The sequence below is a fragment of the Asterias rubens genome, chromosome 12, assembly GCF_902459465.1.
Source record: "Asterias rubens chromosome 12, eAstRub1.3, whole genome shotgun sequence".
Taxonomy (NCBI): Eukaryota; Metazoa; Echinodermata; class Asteroidea; order Forcipulatida; family Asteriidae; genus Asterias; species Asterias rubens.
Genome location: NC_047073.1, coordinates 8363681 through 8383372, shown reverse-complemented (window position 1 = coordinate 8383372; position 19692 = coordinate 8363681). Strand labels below are relative to the sequence as shown.

The 19692-nt window shown below is 36.9% G+C and overlaps 2 protein-coding genes across 2 annotated transcripts in view; one reads left to right on the top strand and one right to left on the bottom strand.

Annotated features, from left to right (window-relative positions):
- LOC117298091 (arrestin domain-containing protein 3-like) overlaps window positions 1-4063 on the bottom strand; it is a 73962-nt gene extending 69899 nt beyond the window's left edge. Inside the window, exon 1 of the mRNA XM_033781332.1 lies at window positions 2715-4063. Within this exon, the coding sequence (XP_033637223.1) occupies window positions 2715-2841 (127 nt within the window). The 5' untranslated portion in view covers window positions 2842-4063. The remainder of the gene's footprint in view (window positions 1-2714) is intronic.
- An 8843-nt stretch (window positions 4064-12906) lies between these two features.
- The window catches only part of LOC117298088 (latrophilin-like protein LAT-2), a 65165-nt gene continuing 58379 nt past the window's right edge, over window positions 12907-19692 (top strand). The window contains exon 1 of the mRNA XM_033781330.1: window positions 12907-13017. Coding sequence (XP_033637221.1) covers window positions 12963-13017 — 55 coding nt within the window. The 5' untranslated portion in view covers window positions 12907-12962. The remainder of the gene's footprint in view (window positions 13018-19692) is intronic.

Genomic DNA, 19692 nt, shown 5'->3' with positions numbered 1-19692 from the left:
CAATCAATTTATAAACAAATCAATCAATCAATCAATGGATAAATCAATACATAAAGTTCACCACTGGCATTTTACTAACGCTGAATATGTCACCTTTATTAGTGCTTTTTACCTCAACGATCGACGCATGATAAAAAAATGATAATCTATTGCACCACTAGTTGGATTCAGTATTCACCCAGACACATCAATATAAATAGAACAAGACGAAGTTGTCTCCATATGTGGGCAGCATTGTCAAAAAGTGATGTGCAGTATTCATAATATACGAGCCTCGATCGATAGGAACCATAATGCAAGTCAAAAAGATGGTTTAACTGGTACACTTTAATTTTGAAGCAGTGAACTACTTTTTTTGAGGAGGGGATTTGATGCCATTTCAACCAAATTCACCAGATCTCTCAGAAAGTTGTTCCAAATTGTAGATGTAGTTGCAATGTTTCAGACGTCTGTGCGGCACCTAAATGTAGCCCGAGCCCTAAATGTAGCCTGACCTAAATGTAGCCCCAAACATGTACCTAGATGTAGCCCGGACCTAAATGAGCCCCAAACATGTACTACATGTAGGTCCGGGCTACATTTAGGTACATGTTTGGGGCTACATTTAGGTCAGGCTACATTAAGGGCTCAGGCTACATTTAGGTGCCGCACAGACGTCAGCAAATGAACAAATATTATTATGTACATATGCACTTGCAACATTGAAACTGTAATTGGCGACACCTCGCCAAACAAAAGAAGCCCTTGTTTAAAAAAGTATAGCACTTTTATTAGCTGGTTATTGTTTGTGCCTAAACAGCCACTGTTTCCAATAGAAAGCATGCCACTTTAGAGGAATGTTTTTTGTGTCTAAAAGCCTATGTTTTTAATAAGTATAGCTCGTGTAGAGGGAAGTTCTTCTTGTGTCTAAAGCAAGCCCATTTCAAAAGTATCGCATAGAGCACATAGTTATAGTGCCCATAAGCTGTTTCGAAAGCATTATATTGATAAATATAAAATCTGTGAAACCAATCTGTGAAAGTTCATTTTAAATTTTAGTCACAGGCTTTCGAGAAATCCCTTTTTGGATGGTGCACTTTCATGATAGGGAAACCGAAACTATATATTTGATTAAGGTATTCGTTTCTCTCTAATTATTCATACGGTTTGAAGTAGCACCATATGATGGTTATCTACTTTAATGTGTAGATCGTTGTTATAGCAACTTGTCCTACTGTTTTCCCACTGCCTACTTCTCCAGAAGACGATCAGAGCATACTGATCGAAACGTCGAGTTGAAACCAATGGTTCTTTTCAGAACCACCCCAACTCATTAGAGATAGTCATTACATGGTGTTACCGCAAACCTTTCCATATACTGCCACAGAGTTTATTTTGGCCAATAGGGCCAGATTTTAAAGAGCTTTTTAAGGACGAAAGTATAGCTAGTTTAAGACACTGCTTTGGTATTGTAACGGTCGTGGGTTTGAATCACATCTGAGTAATATGCATGTGATTGTTTTCACAGAGGTCGGGAAAGAAAGTAAAACACACATCGGTTTTATGGATAAAACAAAAATTTATATATTAATATAGTTCAATGTTATGTATTTGTTTGTACTTGTTTTATGCCTCTGAAGAAGGTCCGGATTGGATCGAAAGCTAAGGCCATCTACCCTATTCATTATTAATATAGTTCAATTATATTTCCTGCTGGCTTTCAGATATAGGACAAATAGGTCGTGAGCTTTTTGTGTTAACAAATCGTTCAGTCATTTAAGTCGGCCGCGACCACAACGTGTGAATATAAACCTTGAATTATAATAATGTGTGAAACGTCCCGGATGCCCTTGGGAAAACAAATTGAATTCAAATTTAACCGAACCGACACAACTGGACATGACAGATGATACCACCAGAGTGAAATATATGTAAGTTGTTAAGTTAAGGATAATGGACGAGAAAGTGTAGATTCGTGGATAGAATATACGAGCCGAACCTGAGTACATTGTGTTCGCGAATCTACACTATTTCCCCCATTGATTACGTAACTGTTTCAATGAATTGGATTTCTCAATGATAATAATAACACCTATTGGTCTTTCAAATTTCTTGTACTTTGCCAAACGACGGTTGGTCAAAATTTACAAAAATTTTGCAAAATATATATATACAGGCATACTTTATAGTGCTTGCATTGATTACAATGTCAGTTTGCTCAGTTAACAATAAGTTGTATTAATAAATTGATTTTTTTCAATTTGAAAATGTTTTAGTAAGTTAAAAGATAACATGTTTTAGCTGTGTTTTGTTGCACATCATGTTATCGTTCAACTATTTACTTTAGTTCGTTTAAGCGAATCGATAGTTTAAGTGTAGATTCGTTACGAATCTACAGTTGAGTAGAAAACAATTAATTTACACTTTCATCAGTAGAGTGACGTCACAGAACAAGTTTTCATCATGTTATCTTTCAGTTTGGGAAAAACAGTTATTTTCATGTTGAACTACTTACTTTAGTTCGTAGAGAATCTACAGCTGAGTATAGATTCGTTACGAATTTATACAGTTGAATGTAGATTCGTAAAAAAGTCTACTCTTTCAGCTATAGAGTGATGTCACAGAAACAGTTTTAAAAAGTGTTTGTAAAATGTGGAGTTGTTTTTAAGTTTGAATAAATATTTTCCTCCGTGAAAAAACAAGAGGAAAAAAAGAAAGAAATTTAACCAACTTACCTTTCATAGCTAGATCCTTGGTAAGGGAAACCACCACTCGACCCTTCATTGACTCCCCAATGTGATATACCTCCAACTCGTCATCCAAAAAGACGTCAAACGCCTTGACGGCGCCCATGTTAAACATGGCTGAACCACTCGTTTAAAAATATCTCCCTCCTTCAAAACGTCGAAAACTTTAAGCTTTTATTCCTTTTCGTTTATCGACCATTTTGCGTTCAAATATTCATCTAAGAAACATACAAACGGCACCGAGAAAAAAACCTAAATCAAATATCCAGAGTAATATTAAGGCGTCTCCAGTGTTTTTTTAAACACTTTTTCTTCCACTGCTACTTATAACTTCCACTTATAACGTGAAAAATTCGTCACTATAGGATGTTATTGATTTATTACGTAAATACACCAGCGCGTTCGGAGTAGCTGCATAGACAAAATTGTACGGCATTGATTTAAAAAAAAAAAAGAGAATTGATTATTTAATCACGGTAAATCCAAGTTCACCTCGACATGGGATAAAATTCAGCCTTGTGTTTTTTGAGATCGAAGTTTAATTTCTAAAATTCGATTGAGTAGATCATCGTAGCGTTTCACTTGGGGGTCTCAGAGACGATGAAATATCATGAGTCCAGCTCTGGAGTTCCCTCAAGAAAATATAAACCGCTAGGGTAAAGGCGATCTCGGATTCCATGTTTCACAGGTTTTATGATGGATATCCAAGGGAGTGGGGTTGTAAGGGAAACCTTGCTGCTTACTCCCCACCGGGCATGCCGTGGTCTAACGCGAGGGCATGGGGCTGCCCGGCTTGCTCCGGACAGTCATTATCAGACATGCTGGTCGGTGTTTCTGCTTATCGACGGTAAGTTCCCCGTTGCAAGCCCTGGTTATCACAGGGTTCAAATTAACAGGTGAACCACGGAAGAGGGTGATGATGATCCAATGCTGTCATGGGGAGGTGAAGCTCCCCTCGCCCCTTCTCTTGTAATCACAAAATACGGTTGAAACTCAGTGAACGTCTTTAATTACAAGATCAATATTGGCGTTTCATTATCCCAACGCAAGGCTCACTCTGGTCGAACAGGTCTCCCGTGTGTTTTACATGGAAACTCGTAACTCGTCTTCTTTCAGTGGTTAAAGAGAGTACATCATCTCAAACTGGCTTGAGCATCCAAACTGTAGGTTATCAACAGATATATTTAGCCTACACAGTGTGTGTCTTTCCCGTAACCTCAACAAGATCCACTGGTCATCCCCTTAAAAACGTCTTGTCAACACGAGTGCATGCCAGTTGTTACATCTCGTTTAGGAACGAGTGGTTGTTGAGAGCCACACAGCACGAGCACACACCTTGTCCGTGCGCGATCTTGTAGTGTGTGTGATGAGGTCTCGTTTAGTCGCTCCGTGTGTTGTGTTCTTCTCCGCGTATAGTCCATAGGGTTAAGGATGATGGACCATTGAAAAGATGAGTAAAATGGTATCACCACTCAGTTGCGTGTGTGTGTGTGCCACAAATTGCTATTACGAAGAAAGCCGCTTCAGTTTCCAAAGTGCAGTTCGTGTTCTATCTCATGGTGGTTGTTAATTCTACTTACATGTTGATATCATCATTCACGTACATGAGTATACAGTATATTATATTGTATTCATAGTTGATTAAAATACTGCAACACAGCGGCGAAAAGTCGAAAATTACAGTTTACAAAAAAACAGTCTTACACACAAAAAAGGAAATCAAACAGAATGTTAATTGTTCACGCAGGAAGAATAATCCGTATTTTGAAACACATTCTGAGAAGTGTTTTAAGAGGCATTTAATCTTAAATCTTTTTACATAACCACATTCCTTCGAAGTGAAATGTCTTTCAAAATACTTTATACTACTTCTTAAACCAGTTTTTTACTGCCATTAATTTTAAGAGCGACTAGCAAATTTATAAATTCCCTTTAAGTGTCTCATAAAGACACACTTGCTTTTAAAAGGTCAATCATCAGAGAATTTTGAATATTGATACAGCATTTAAATGTCATGTAATACGCAGCACTTATGTTTTCCACAGGGATGAGGTATCTCTCATTATTATTTCATTTAAAATATGAATGCATTATTTAATGCAATATTCAGCGTTATTATTATTATTGTTATTATTATTATTATTATTATTATTATTATTATTATTATTATTATTATTATTATTATTATTATTATTATTATTATTATTATTATTATTATTATTATTATTATTATTATTTTAATCCTTACCCACGCTCCCCCGATACATTGTAAACCAGAGAAGCTGTATATATTTACTATTATGAATTTGTGTAATGTTGATAATAGTTTACGAACAATTATAACACTTAGAGTAAATGCCAATTACAAAATAATTATATTTAGCGTCCTGCCTTTTCGAAAAAAGGATGGAGGGTTTTATTTAATTATATATTTTTTTGCAATGGCCGCCCGACAAATTTTTAAAGACAACCGGCTGTATTTTAAATATTATTATTTTTTGTGATATTAAAAAAAAAATCATAATTTAAAGAAGATGAATAGTAGAAAATGAAAAAATAAAAATAAATAGGTGGCCAAGGAACCGAGCGGGAACGCAAAATATTTTTTATTTTTTTGGCCTAACCGGAGAACATAAAGCTAAGACTAAACAATGGGAAATTTAAATGTCCCCATGAAGACTCAACAGAATCTGATCGCCAAAAACACGCACCAACGTTCCCCATTTCCTGTGCGTGATACACAAAATTTATGTTTTTTCTTTCCTTTCTCTTATTGAGTGCTGTACCGCTTTATGATTCCCTACCTTTTCCTCCTCACGCTCCTATACCAGTGAATGAATTACACATTGTTGTTTTCTCATTAAACCTTCCACCTTATTAATCGAGGAAGATGAGGCGGGGGGGGGGGGGGGGCGTCGGGGCGGGGGTGGAGGAGGATGCATAATAGCCTTGTATATTATGTCATAACCAGGCGCAATTAAAACCTGCCTGGGATTCGATTGTGCCGCACTAGTACCACGACCGCCAGCGTTAATTGATGAGCCCAACCAGTTATTAAGGGATTATTGCAGGCGACGTCCACGTACCCGTAAGGTTTGGTTACCGGCATCATCATTAAGCTTCCCCTTACATACAATCTACAAATACACACACATCTGTTTGTGAATCCCGGTAATCGAGGACTTCTCTTTGTTCCCCCACTGTTTGGAAATCAGTTTTTTAGCGACGTCCCCTTTGGTTTTGTGCATGAAAGCGAAGCGAGGACGTCCTCGCTCTGTCAGACACCCGGATCCCAAATGTAGACACGCTCAACTTTAAACAGCTACCTGAGCGGAAGGTTTTTAACGGAAATGGTATTTAGACTTGTTTACAATGCACTTGTTGACCATTTTAATGTAATTTTGATATGTGTTTACACTTATGAGTTTTTCGTAATTATCGATTAAAAAATCAGGCCCCAACCTAAAGGTTTTGAAAAACTAAAAACACTTCTGCCGTTGAGAGCGCGCGCCAAAGGACAATGCCGCTGACGTCATTTGTGGGAGTTTGCTTTGTTATACCTCCACGCTGCAACAAAGCGGCTTTACAAATTGGAGCTCCCAACTATGACGTTTTAAGAGTGATTACGTAACGGGGCTTTTCGCAAATCTCTCAGAAAAGCCCTGGATAAGGGTATTCAACATGATTGTTTTTTTACACAATCAAAATCTATTTATAATCATATGACTCGATTTCCTTATTCATTGAAAACATTTTAAATGGAATTCAGCAAAGTTCACGACTTGACATTTTCGTTCAAGCAGGTCTTTAAAGATCCGGCTTGTGGGTGTTCTGCAATTGGTGTTCTATTATTTCCTTTTCCATAGTTCCCTGTGGGGTCCATTAACAGAATGGCAGTGTTTCATTCGTACTCTAAATTGTAAACGATTGATAATTACAGCTTTCCTCGCAACTCTAATCTAACCGTCACATTTACTATTACCATCATGCGCGACCTAATTTGCAACAATCGACCGAGAGATGATAATTGCTTTGATCTGTAATGATCAATGTGAAATCAGGGTTAAAGGCAGTGGACACTATTGGTAATTACTCAAAAATAGCATTAAACCTCACTTGGTAAAGAGTAATGGGGAGAGGTTGGCATTATAAAACATTGTGAGAAACGGCTCCCTCTGAAGTGGAGTAGTTTTCGAGATAGAAGTAATTTTCCACGAATTTGATTTCGAGACCTCAAGTTTAGAACTTGAGGTCTCGAAATCAACCATCTAAACGCACACAACTTTGTGTGACAAGTGTGTTTTTTCTTTCATTATTATCTCGCAACTTCGATGACCGATTGAGCTCAAATTTTCACAGGTTAGTTATTTCTTCCATATGTTGAGTAACACCAACTGTGAAGGCTAGTCTTTGACAATTACCAATAGTGTCCACTGCCTTTAATTGACGCGCGATTCAAATAATTATAAAACAATATTAACCGTTCGTGTTTTTTTTAAAGAAAGATCAACGCTGGACCTGTAAACATCAGGAAGGTTGTGGGGTACAAAAATAACAAGAACAATTCGTAGAAAGAAAACAATTTAATAATATCTGCATCCGTTTTAGCCCATGCCACTCACTCAAGTCACGCCCTTCCAACCAAGCACATCACATGATCATGCACGTCACATGATCATGCTATAACTGACTGATCATGATCACAACAAGGCCAAAGTCATGAACTGTTTGTTTCTAGATTGTGGTCTCGCCATGGTTGTAGTTGGTGGTTCAGGTGGCCTTACCCTATGGAGGATCGATGGTTGTGTTATTGTTATCGCAAATTGCGCATAATGAAAGCCTTGAGGGGAATACTACAACCAGACTCAGTCGCGCTACAATGCCATCGGGTATATTATGACATGACATTGAAAACATTGAAGATCGTGAAGGGAAAACCGATTAAAAACAAAAAAATACATTTGTTTTTTTGAACCGTTTGATTGTTTTAGTTCCTTTACGAATGGTGTATACTGACGGTGATGTATACTGCGTGTTGCAATAATCCTGATAATAAAACCCCATTGTCTCGAATTAGAAGTGGTAGCGGATCGTGTTTGTGTCTTGAAATGTATACGAACATGCGCCCGCTTATGACGAGAGTTGGTTAACCGATTTGGCGTGGACGTCAAGACAAGAGAGGGCGCTACACACGTTTTTTCTTCAGCTGCTGCGAACGACTCGTGTACATGAACTCGTGTATAATAACTTTGTTTTTTCCCCCAGTTTCGTATATTATTGAATTGTGCGAAGAATGTTATTGCGGTACTCAGATATGGCGGACATGTAACGAGTAAGCAAGCCTGCTCCTCTGAAATTAATCCTATTATTATTATTATATAGATTTCTAGTAATTTAAACCACCTTTCCCTTGCTCTATGTTTAAACCAATGATGCCCCTAAAGTGATGCCTCGTTTAATCAAGGTAGCTCGCAAGCCCGCGGAAACCTGTATACAAGGGTGCTTTCTATGTGAACCAGAAACACTGTGAAAATTCCTACTACTCTTCCAGTGATATGGGTTATTGTACATAAAAATACACAACCAACCCTAGTACACGGGACCTTTGGCTTATAACGAATTATGCGAGAGCCGATTGATCCTGAAAGACAATATTATTTTCTGTGCATTTCCACAACATTTTTTCATCTAAGAGACTTCTTAAAATGCCAACATGTATATAATTATTATTATTTGGGTCCATTAGTTACCCAGTAATATTGATTAATTTCATTCAGTAGCTAAGCGTGGAAACACACCAACTTTATCCCATCCCATCCCTAAGGGGGGGGGGGGGGGGGCGAAAGTGTCAATATTGTTGCGGCAGAGGGCGTGCTTCATGTGCGCGATGAAAATTAACACTTCTACAAAATAATATTAATACTTAACAATACAATTATTTTGTTGGTTAAATAAACATGTTCATCTCCCAATAGTTTTTACATCTAAGTGATTTCTTCCTGTGCCCAGCTCCATCTTTTGTCTCAGATTATTTGGATCATTTATCTACCCAGTAATTTATCTTCAATTATCCGAGTTCGTAAGGGCATGGCAATGCCCTTACTACCACATCATCCAATAATATATTTCTAAAAACTCCCTTAATAAATCATTTGGAATCTCACCCCTTAGATACGAGGGACCGTCCATTCTAAGACATCAATTATTATGACTCCCGGGTCATTGCACTTTGGAAAAATTAGTTAATTGGTGATTGTGTGCCATCATGGTTTGTCTCATTCCGAAGGGCAAAGTAATATCTATGGTAAAAAGTGTCGTGTCCAAGGACACGAATGCGCCGACCGGGACTCGAATCCACACTCCGCCGATCAGAAACACCAGCAGAGCTTTAGTGTCTTTTACTCTCAACCGCTCAGCAACGACACGCTATACTTTTCTCCATTAAATGCACTGGACACTATTGGTAATAACTCAAAATAATTGTAAGCATAAAAACTTACTTGGTAATGAGCAACGGAGAGCTGTTGATAGAATTAAACATTGTGAGAAACGGCTCCCTCTAAAGTAAAGTAACGTAGTGTTTGAGGAAGATGTAACACTATTTGTCGCTCAAAGAACAAAAGGCTTTATGAAGCTGAAGCTATTTATTATGCATCTTTAAAGCACAACAAGTAATGCAAACAGGTTTTTTTTTTTCCAATATTATCTTCCAACTTCGATTACCAATTGAGTTCAATTTCTCACAGATTTTTAACTGTATGCATAATGTTGAGATACACCAAGTAAGAACACTGGTCTTTGACAATATTACCAATAGTGTCCAGTGCCTAGAACACTGGTCTTTGACAATATTACCAATAGTGTCCTGTGCCTTACAAGGGTCGGGGTCAACAGCCAGTATTGAAGGCCTTTCTCTCAAATGTGTTTTTGTCAGTTAATTTGGATAATGTTGATCATCCTTGACAAACATCAAGGCTACAGTGGCAATATTACCTCAACCACTCAAGAAAGAAATTAATATTACAGTTTTGTTATGATGGATGTCCCTAAAATATTTTCGGAATAGAGCAATTTCTGCCAATTGCGGTCTGAGTTCAAAACAAACATCTATTTTGTAGGAGACGGTGGGAACATTTTTAACAATATTTTACAACGCTTTTAGATGTCTATGAGACATGAACGCGTTTTAAAATAAGATTGTTCTAAGTGTTTCACCTTCTTGCTTTTTGCTTTTATATCTTTGTTTTTCTTTATTTTCCAGCCATTTGAAATGGTATCTAAACTGGACCTTGTGTGTGTTGACAGCAGACATCTCAATGTGTCTTTGTTTTTTTGGTTACCTAAAAAATGTAGTCTTAAAAACAGGCATTAAGGTGATCAAGTGCATCCTTTTCAAGTATGTTGTTGAATTGGCTGTAACACCGTATTTCAGTCTGTGTGTTTCCCCCTTCAGATTAATTTGAAGGTTAATCTTCCAGTTGAATTTCACAATTCTCTTACACTATACAAAAAAAAGTACTTTCCAGTCACACGTTCTGTGTCATGATCTCATTGAACCGGAATCGCCTTGTTTAGTTGTGCAGTCGTGTTATGACGCGATGCAAGAGTGCAATCTGTGATGTTAAAGGCAGTGGACACTATTGGTAATTACTCAAAATAATTATTATTATAAAACCTATACTTGGTACCGAGTAATGGGGAGAGGTTGATAGTATAAAACATTGTGAGAAGCGGCTCCCTCTGAAGTGAAGTACTTTTCGAGAAAGAAGTAAATTTCCACGAATTTGATTTCGAGACCTCAGATTTAGAATTAGGGGTATTCAAATCAAGCATCTGAAAGCACACAACTTTGTGTAAACAAGGGTGTTTTTTCTTGTATTATTATCTCGCAACTTCGATGACCAATTGAGCTCAAACCTTCACAGGTTTGCTATTTTTTGCATATGTTGAGAAACAGCAAGTGAGAAGACTGTTTTTGTTTTTTAACAATTACCAATAGTGTCCAGTGTCTTTAAGAGGATGTTCACCTTCAAGGGCCCATAGACGACAGTTTTCTTATACATAAGGCTAAGACGATGTCGTAATCAAGAATAAAGCCGAGTATACTGAACATAAACGACAAAATATTAACCAAACACTGATTAAACAACGGTGACGCCCACACCTTTCCAAATATGCCGTCTGGTGGCGCAGTTTAGCAGGACTGATATTGAATTATGTGAGTCACTTTGTCTGTCCGTCCATAGGCTGGAATTGGGAACAAAAGCTGTTGCTTCACCTGGACCTAGATGTTGCAGTTTGTTTAATATTCACTTTCATATCAATTTGTTTTTAATTGATGTACTGGGTACTGTTCTGTGATTAAAGGATTTGGGCACTTTTTGCGCGACGCATTACACAAACGTCACAGGATTTTTTATGAAACTCACAAGGCTTAATAATAATGATAGTAGAGAGTTTCCCTTAAAATGATACTTGCTGAGGTGATGTAGTTTTTTAGAAATGAGTAAAACAATTTTCCGAACATATTTGAGACTAAAATTATGTACATTGACGAAACTTCTACCGAAAAATGTATATTACATCTTCATGGTCAAAATAATTGATCTACATAAGATATCAAAACCCTTTAATTGGCAGAGTTAGATAACCGTACATATAAAACATTGAAATTTAAAAAATAAAACAAATATACAATAAATAGGCCTGGGCCGACATTAGATTCAAAAATATTCTGTTGCCGTCACTTGAAACCTTGGGTTGATCCATACCCTGATACCCTATAATTCACCCTACCAGGCCGAAGTCACACCCTCTCATCAAATCGTGTCTAATGACTCAAGAAGCTAGCAATTAGTCTCTTTTAGGAAAATATTATTGGCGAGACACAATAAAATTATTTGGAAACAAGTGACTGCATCTGTGTGATGCGTAGATCCTCCTATAAGCCTGAACATGACGTCACACTTCGATGCTCTTGAGTAATGACGGGGGACCAGTCCAGGATCCCCTTACTACACAGAGAATGTTGTCTCTTCATGATTATGTAAAGTAGCTTGCTTCTTTTGACGCTCATTTTACCTGCGCATTATTAATGGTCGTGGTTTTAAAAAAAAAATTATTTGGGGTTGAAGAAAGGAAAATTTACTAGGGTGGGACTCGACCCCAATATCCTCCGGGTTAACGTACCCGTGGGCTATAGCCATTTGTTGGCGTTCTCCCTATTTTGTTGTCAGTATTTGTTGTCAGTATTTGTTTTCACTTCGGTGTGTCGGTCTTGTTTTAATGGTCGGGCTCCCTTGTTCGCAATTGGTCATTATTGTCTTCGGTCTTAATCATCCAAATTCGAAGTTGGTATTTTCTTCGATTTGGTGCCTTTTCTTAACTGAACATCCCAGTTCGCAGCTGGCTTTTTCCCTTTTCTGCTTTATCCGGTTCTTCTCGTTCGTCTTTTACGGAAGTTAAAAGCTCCGGTTCGCAGATGGTCTTTTCTTTGGCTGCTTCGCAATTGTTTTCTGCACTTAAGAATTGGCATCCTGAAACCTGATTTTTTTTAAAGGATTCTCTTTTTTTAATCGATTTAGAAAAGAAAAGAAAATCCTCATTAAAAACCCGGACTGTGTGAATTTTGCTGTACAGGGAAAAAATGCAGGCGGTTCGAGGATGGTGTTCTTCACCGTTGGTCCTTTCCGGTCCGCAGTTAATCAATACCTTGACCTTGGTTTACTAATCACGTTCGCAGTTGGTCTTTTCCATGATTGGGTACCCCCCTTTTTACCGAAATTTGTGTCTGTACATTGCTGTCGTAGTGCTTTTAAATGGGGAATTGTTTTCTTTCTAAATCTATTTAAAAAAGGGATTCCTTGAACAAAAATCAGGTATATCTTTAGGATGGCAATTCTAATGTGCAGAAGAAAAGAAATTTAATCCGGTTCGCAGTTGGTCTACATCTTGACCTTGGTTCGTTCGCAGTTGGTCTTTGTTATGATTGGGTGCCACCCCCCCCCCCCACTATTGTCCTTCCCCTTCATCGTTTCGTATAGTATGTTCCCATTGTTCTCAGTCACCGTCATCTATAATTCAGTTATCACATAGCCGCGGCCCTTGACGCTCAAGCACGCCGTTAACCAGTCGTCAATCGCGGTGGGCTGTCAGTGCCGAGTGAGCCGCTGAGCAGACAACTCGTGTTTTACGATTTTGAATTTCAACTCCCAACTAGAGGGGACCAAACTAAAGATGTGGTTCGGTCTTGCGTTGCTTATTGGAGGAGCTCATGCCCTGGTACGAATCGGTGAGTGAAGGTTTCATTACTGGTTATAACATTGGTGGATCTAATTTGTTTGCGAGTAATGTTGTAGTTCTCACTTTATAATGTATTTAGGTTTTCTCGGTCAAATTCGGCAAGTGAGCAGCCAATTTCATTCCCATGCGTTCGAATTAAAGCTGTTTTGCCTCTCCAGTTGTTACTGCGTTTCAAATTCAGAATTCGGCAATTCAATTTCGTTATGAGTCGAGTCAAATTCCTTTAGCACTATGTTCAATTTAGCGTATCGTCATTCTTTTTCGTGACAAACACGCCTCAAGAATGCTGCGAATTTGAATGCTGCTTTGATGAATTGTTAAATTGAATGATTATTTTGTTAAGTCGAATGACGCAACATAACATTTGACTAATCCTAAAACGAAATCGAATGACCCTTTTGAGTAGCATTCGATTTCGCGCGAAATAGAATAGCTTGGTGCTTAAATATTGGCTGCTCGTTTACCGAAATTCGCCGGAAAAACCTATATTATTTGAGTCAACAACAGTTCTTGATTTTAAGTCACCAACATTCATTTTTGCTGGATGCAATCAGAACGGTCTGTTTCAAACCGTTTTTTTTTTAAAGAGATATCTGAACTTCTACAGAAAGAGAAAAAATACACTTGTTGGACGAATGTGTGCGCTTTCAGATAGAAATAAAAGACTTCTGGCTGGAAGTCTTTTATTATTTTATTTAAGTGAGAAATTACCTCTTTCTAAAAATCTATGCTACTTCAGAGGGAGCCGTTTCTCACTATATTTTATATTATCAACAGCTCTCCAATGCTCATTACCAAGTCAGTTTTTAAGTTAATTTTGTTTGAGTAATTACCAAACGTGTACCTTCCCTTTAAGAAAGCAGTGTGTTAGAAAATTTTGTTTTGTTTTGTTAGTACTAAAATAGTTCTTCTTGCAGAGCGAGTTAAAACTTTGGGCAAAGTTAACAATGCTATTATTTACTTTGAGATTTTATTGTTTCAGTCGCTGATATAATTTTAGAATGAGGAAGAGCCTATCGTTGCTCTAGACGTACACTTAATTGCTTTATACGTATATTTAATTGCTTTTGACGAACAATTTCATTGCTTTTGACAACTAATTGACTTAGACGAATAACCGATGCTTTAATTGACGGAAATTATATGTTTTCTCGGTCAAATTTGGCAATTTAGCAGTCAATTTCATTTTCATTTTCGATTTATAAAGCTGTTTTGCCTCTCAAGTTGTTACTGCGTTTCAAATTAAGAAAACGGCCATTCAATTCCTTTTTGAGTCTGGATAAATTCCTTTAGCACTCTGTTCAATTTAGCGTATCAGCATTCTTTTTCGTTTCACACACGCCTCAAGAGAAGCGTGTCTGCGAATTTGAATGCTGCTTTGATGAATTGCTAAATTAAGTGATTATTTTGTTAAATCGAATGACGCAACATTACATTTGACTAATCATAAAACGAAATTGAATGGCCCTTTTCAGTAGCATTCGATTTCGAGCGAAATAGATTAGCTTGATGGTTAAATTGGCTGCTCATTTTCCGAAATTGACCTAGAAAAGCTATACCATAACGGTTGTTTTGTACGAAATATTATTTTATTTTGTTTTTTAATGCTAGCCAAAGATATCTTTGTTTTAAACAAATACAGATCTTAATTTGTTAAGATCTTATTTTAAGATCTTATTTATTTTAGACGGGCATATCATTGTTTTAGATGGATTCTTTCTTTTACTTTAGACGCAACAATTGATTTATTTTATACAGAAATATCATAATTTAACGGACGGAGATCATAGTTTTAAGTGAAAGCATGAATCTTTACAGGAAATATTACACCAAGATCTGTTTCAAAGCCAGTGGACACTATTGGTAATTACTCAAAATAATTAACATCATAAAACCACACTTGGTAACGAGTTATGGGGAGAGGTTGGTAGTATAAAACATTGAGAGAAACGGCTCCCTCTGAAGTGGAGTAGTTTTCGAGAAAGAAGTATTTTTTCCACGAATTTGATTTCGAGACCTCGGATTAAGATTTTGAGGTCTCGAAATCAAGCATCTGAAAGCACACAACTTCCTATGGCAAGGGTGTTTTTTCTTATATAGTTATCTCGGTGTCATGACAAAAAGAAGGAAATATCATAAATCAAGTCGGAGATAAATTATATCCGTGTTTCAGACAGAAATATTATTATATGGAAATGTTTGCGGTAACACATGATTCGCGGTAAAACATATAAGAAATATTATTATCTTACACAAAGGTATCATTTATCTTGGAAATTTCAGTCTGTCGCTTTCTTCGGTTTATCCAGCCACTAAATAAACAATTCGATTTGGAATGCAATGCAATAACAACCAACAAAATAAAATCTTTAAAGGTATTGTACACACTTGATTGTTTTAATCCATGAATATAGTTCACAATAATGCTAACGTGAGAAAATTTAATTTCAAAAGGTGCCACGTTTTGAGATATCGCCGACACTCATGGCGCGAATATTTCCCTGCAGGAATACACAATCTGAGTAGCAGCACCGCGCGCGGTAATCTTCTTATATTCAAATATTTTGGAAATACAAGTGGTATCTTTTTCCATAACCGCAGTTATACTTTGAGGTAAAATGTTTCTCAAAATTCATTATACGATCCAAAGTTGCTGAACTTCGTCCCACGTAGGTTTGTATTGCCATTAATCCCGTCAATACCAAACGTGTACAGGGGTCGATTTCACAAAGAGTCAGGACTATTCCTAACTTAGGACTAATCCTAGAGATATAATGAAAAACGTATGGCTAGTCATAAGTTAGAACGAGTGACCCGTCCTAAGACTAGTCTGTGAAATCCACCCCACTCTTTAATTGAGGTTCTCCACCTTACAACTTCATGATTTTGTCATTCCATAGAGTTCTTGTCGAAAATTTTGTTTCAAACTGAGACCTTTCTCGCTGTTTTACCTCTTCAGTTGTAACAGCGTTTCAAATTCAGAATTCGGTCATTCAATTTCGTTTTGAGTCGAGTCAAATTCCTTTAGCACTCTGTTTAATATAGCGTATCGTCATTCTTTTTCGCGACACACACGCCTCAAGAAGCGTCTGCGAATTTGAATGTTGCTTCGATGAATTGTTAAAATGAATGATTATTTTGTTAAATCGAATGACGCAGTATTATACTTGACTAATCATAGAACGAAATCGAACGACCCTTTTTAGTAGCATTCGATTTCGCGCGATATAGAATAGCTCAGTGGTTAAGTTGGCTGCTCATTTGCCGAAATTTACTAAGAAAACTTATAGTTTGTTTGCTGATTTTGTGTTTTCATTTTACGCCATTTGACTGCTTATTATAGCATTTATATCGAAATAAGTTCGGAGGCATCAGAATAATATTCACAAAATTCACGTGAATCATAAACTGCCTTTCATTTTTTAATGTATGTATTAACTTGTTGTGTTTACTCATTTTGTTCAAAATCATACACCAAATGTAGCGAAATCTGTGCACACTGCTGGCACATGAAAGACATGTTTATTAAGTAGCTTTTCAGAGGGGGAATACACAATCATCAGATATTGCTGTACAAAATATTGCATGTGTGGGTACAACATAAATAATATGATAGCAAACTGCTGCATGCACAATCATTATTATTCTCCAAAGACAAATCGATATCAACTCTATTATTATTATTATTTGAGTCAACCTCGAGCCAGTCACCTTTTTTGGTGGCTGCCGTGCCGTGGCAGGCTGCTAAACGAACCGAAGAAATTTTTCCTATACCTCACACTCTTGCAGACAATTTTCACGGTCAGAAAATATCAGGGGAGCGTCTCTGTGTCGTTGTTTCACTCCCCTCCCTTCCACTCCTTCTCTCTCTCCGGTCTCTTATCGAGTCGTTCAAATGCAGGGCCAAGTTTCATGCAGCTGCTTAAGCAGAAAAAAAATAGCTGAGCACAACCAAAATTATGCTTACCAGAAGAAGGTAACCAGCCAAACTATCAATGCACAATATGTATTTTGTATCCTGCTCATTTCTGCTAAGCAGAACATGGTAAAGCACAATTTTCGGCTTAAGCGACGCTATGAAATTGGGCCCCACAGATCACAACAGTCGTCATGTCACTGTTATTGTCATTTGATTTGTTTAAATTCAAAACAAGTTTCCGTGTATTTCTTTACTTTACAGTTTTTATCTTTTATTTTGCTATTGCATGTGTTTTCTTCTTTGTCTTTACGTAAATGTGTCAGCCCAAAGAAATTGCAATGTCTAGCTTGCAGTTGCTAATGAATAGTATGAATAGTTACTTTTGTTTTAACCTTGACAGCCCCTGTACAACTTGTAACTATTGTGTATGTCTAAAGATTTAAAATAAATAAATAAAAATAAATAAAAATAAATAAACGAATCATGCATTATAGGCCTATCACAGAAGTACTAAATATTGATGAAATTTTAAAAAGCTCCGTAATCAAGTTATAGGTAATATCATTATTCGTTAGAAGTTGTCCCGGCAACTTTCTGCCCAGAGGATCTATTTCACGTTCATGCGTTCAAAAGCCGTCATTCAAATTATAAAATGTTGAAGCATGCGAATGTATATAGCGTTATTTATACTCGATTAAACTTATACAAGGCGGTTTTGTTATCAACCATGACGTGATGAAATCGGCATTCAAATTAGAAGAGTTAAGGCGCAACTAGAGATTTGTGTGAAAAGCTGCTGAGTTATGATGTTGGGTTTTATTTATTATTTTGCTGCATCCTAACATTATGTACAAAACATCTGTGAAAACTTGGGCTCAATTTGGTCTTCGAAGTTGTACAAAAAAATAATGAAAGAAAAACCGTCCTTATTGCACAAACTCGGTGCTTTCAAATTCCTGAGAAAGGGTTCAAGTGTTGAAAATCACACAGAGCAATGCTATCAGGAGACTCTCGTAAAATATTGCGTTGTTCATGGCGAAATAATGTTCCGGAGACGTAAAGTATTTTTCGTGACATTGTTTTTCTCATTTCTCGAAAACTTCAGCACCTTAGCAAGTAATAGTTTAAAGCCATTGGACACTTTCAGTAAACAGTATTGTCCAAAGGCCCACACTTCGTGTATCACAACTTATATATAAAATAACAAACCTGTGAAAATTTAGGCTCAATCGGTCATCGGAGTCGGGAGAAAATAACGGGAAAACCCACTCTTGTTTTTGCAGTTTCGCCGTCATGACATGTGTTTACTATAAATCCGTAATTCTCGAAGTCGAGAATTGATAATTGTTTCAATGTTTTCTCAAAAAGTAAAGCATTTCGTGGAATAATATTTAAAGACGAGTCTTTTACCATTACCTTCTGTAAACCCTATAAGTTATTTGTAAATCTGTGATTTTTTGTTCTGTTCCGAAAGTGTATAAGGGAAGCTTTCTACTATCATTATGTTCAAACCGTGTATAAGTTTAGTTTAATGAAAATCTGTGGATTATGATGTTTTGTGTCGTTTTTTTGTTTCAATTCCGCAGATGTTACGGAATGTTTCATCACAAATTAAATATCGAATGGTGGTCAGGAAATATATAATAAGTCTTGACATAAATATCGTCACCTTGCGAAGGACAAAGCAGCCGAGGAACTGATTTGTCCTTCATCGGGAATAAAGAAACCATTTTAAGAATAAATATAGAAAGATGCGGTTCGGGTTCGAGGTCCGATTGTCGTGAATTCCAACAAACCTTTGGCATAGAATCAGGAAATATATATTCGGTTCTTTTTACCATGCAGGAACACAGTCAGTGAAAAGTTATGTCATGTAAGAAATTCCCGGCGGCATATTAATCTTCGTTTGGTAAATCGAAAAACTTATTGTTACACAATCATTGCAGTGGTAAAAGCCGAAGCATAAAATATATTGTCATGATGTTTTTTTGTTTCTTGACCCAGACAATTTGGAACTTATGTCCGACAATTTTAAATTAAATAAAAATAAATAAATGTTGTTCTGACGAATACAACTTAAAATCTATTTTATAATTAAATAAATTGACAAATGTGTCTTTACACTTTTTGTAAACATATTTTCCATTTTCCCCATAGCCTTTTAGCCTGAGCCTCATTCACTAAATAATTACTTTTTTACCCCACCTCCCCACCCTTGATGTTGTCCTTTGTGTTTCCATCTTCTTGATTGTGGTAAAGCCAGTCCCTTCCCTTCACCCCCCCCCCTTTTGTCCCCCCCCCTATTCATTGTTTACCCCTTGCCTTTTTTCTGTATGCTTTCTAACCCCATTTATTTATTTCCACTTCACTGCTTATGTTTCACTTAGTTACCTGTTCATGTTTGTTGTGTTGTCATTAAGCCTTCGAGAAAGACTCTGCTAGGGTCGAAACGTCAGGCCATTAACTATTTTTTGCAAAGTATACACTGATCTGTGGCAAAACTTTCTCATGTAACTAAAGTTTATATTTGTTATCAATAGGGTAGATCTTCTTTTTCACCCCTCGGAGTAAATGGTTAGGTACCTCAGTTATTGATGTACCTTGGGTAACAACAGAAAGCTATGACAATAAAACAAACCGGTAATACACAATACAAAAGTATCGAGTTAACCTTGATACAAGTATTGTGTAACTAAGCTAATTTATATAATTTGTGATGAGTTTACGTTTGGCGAAATGTAAACA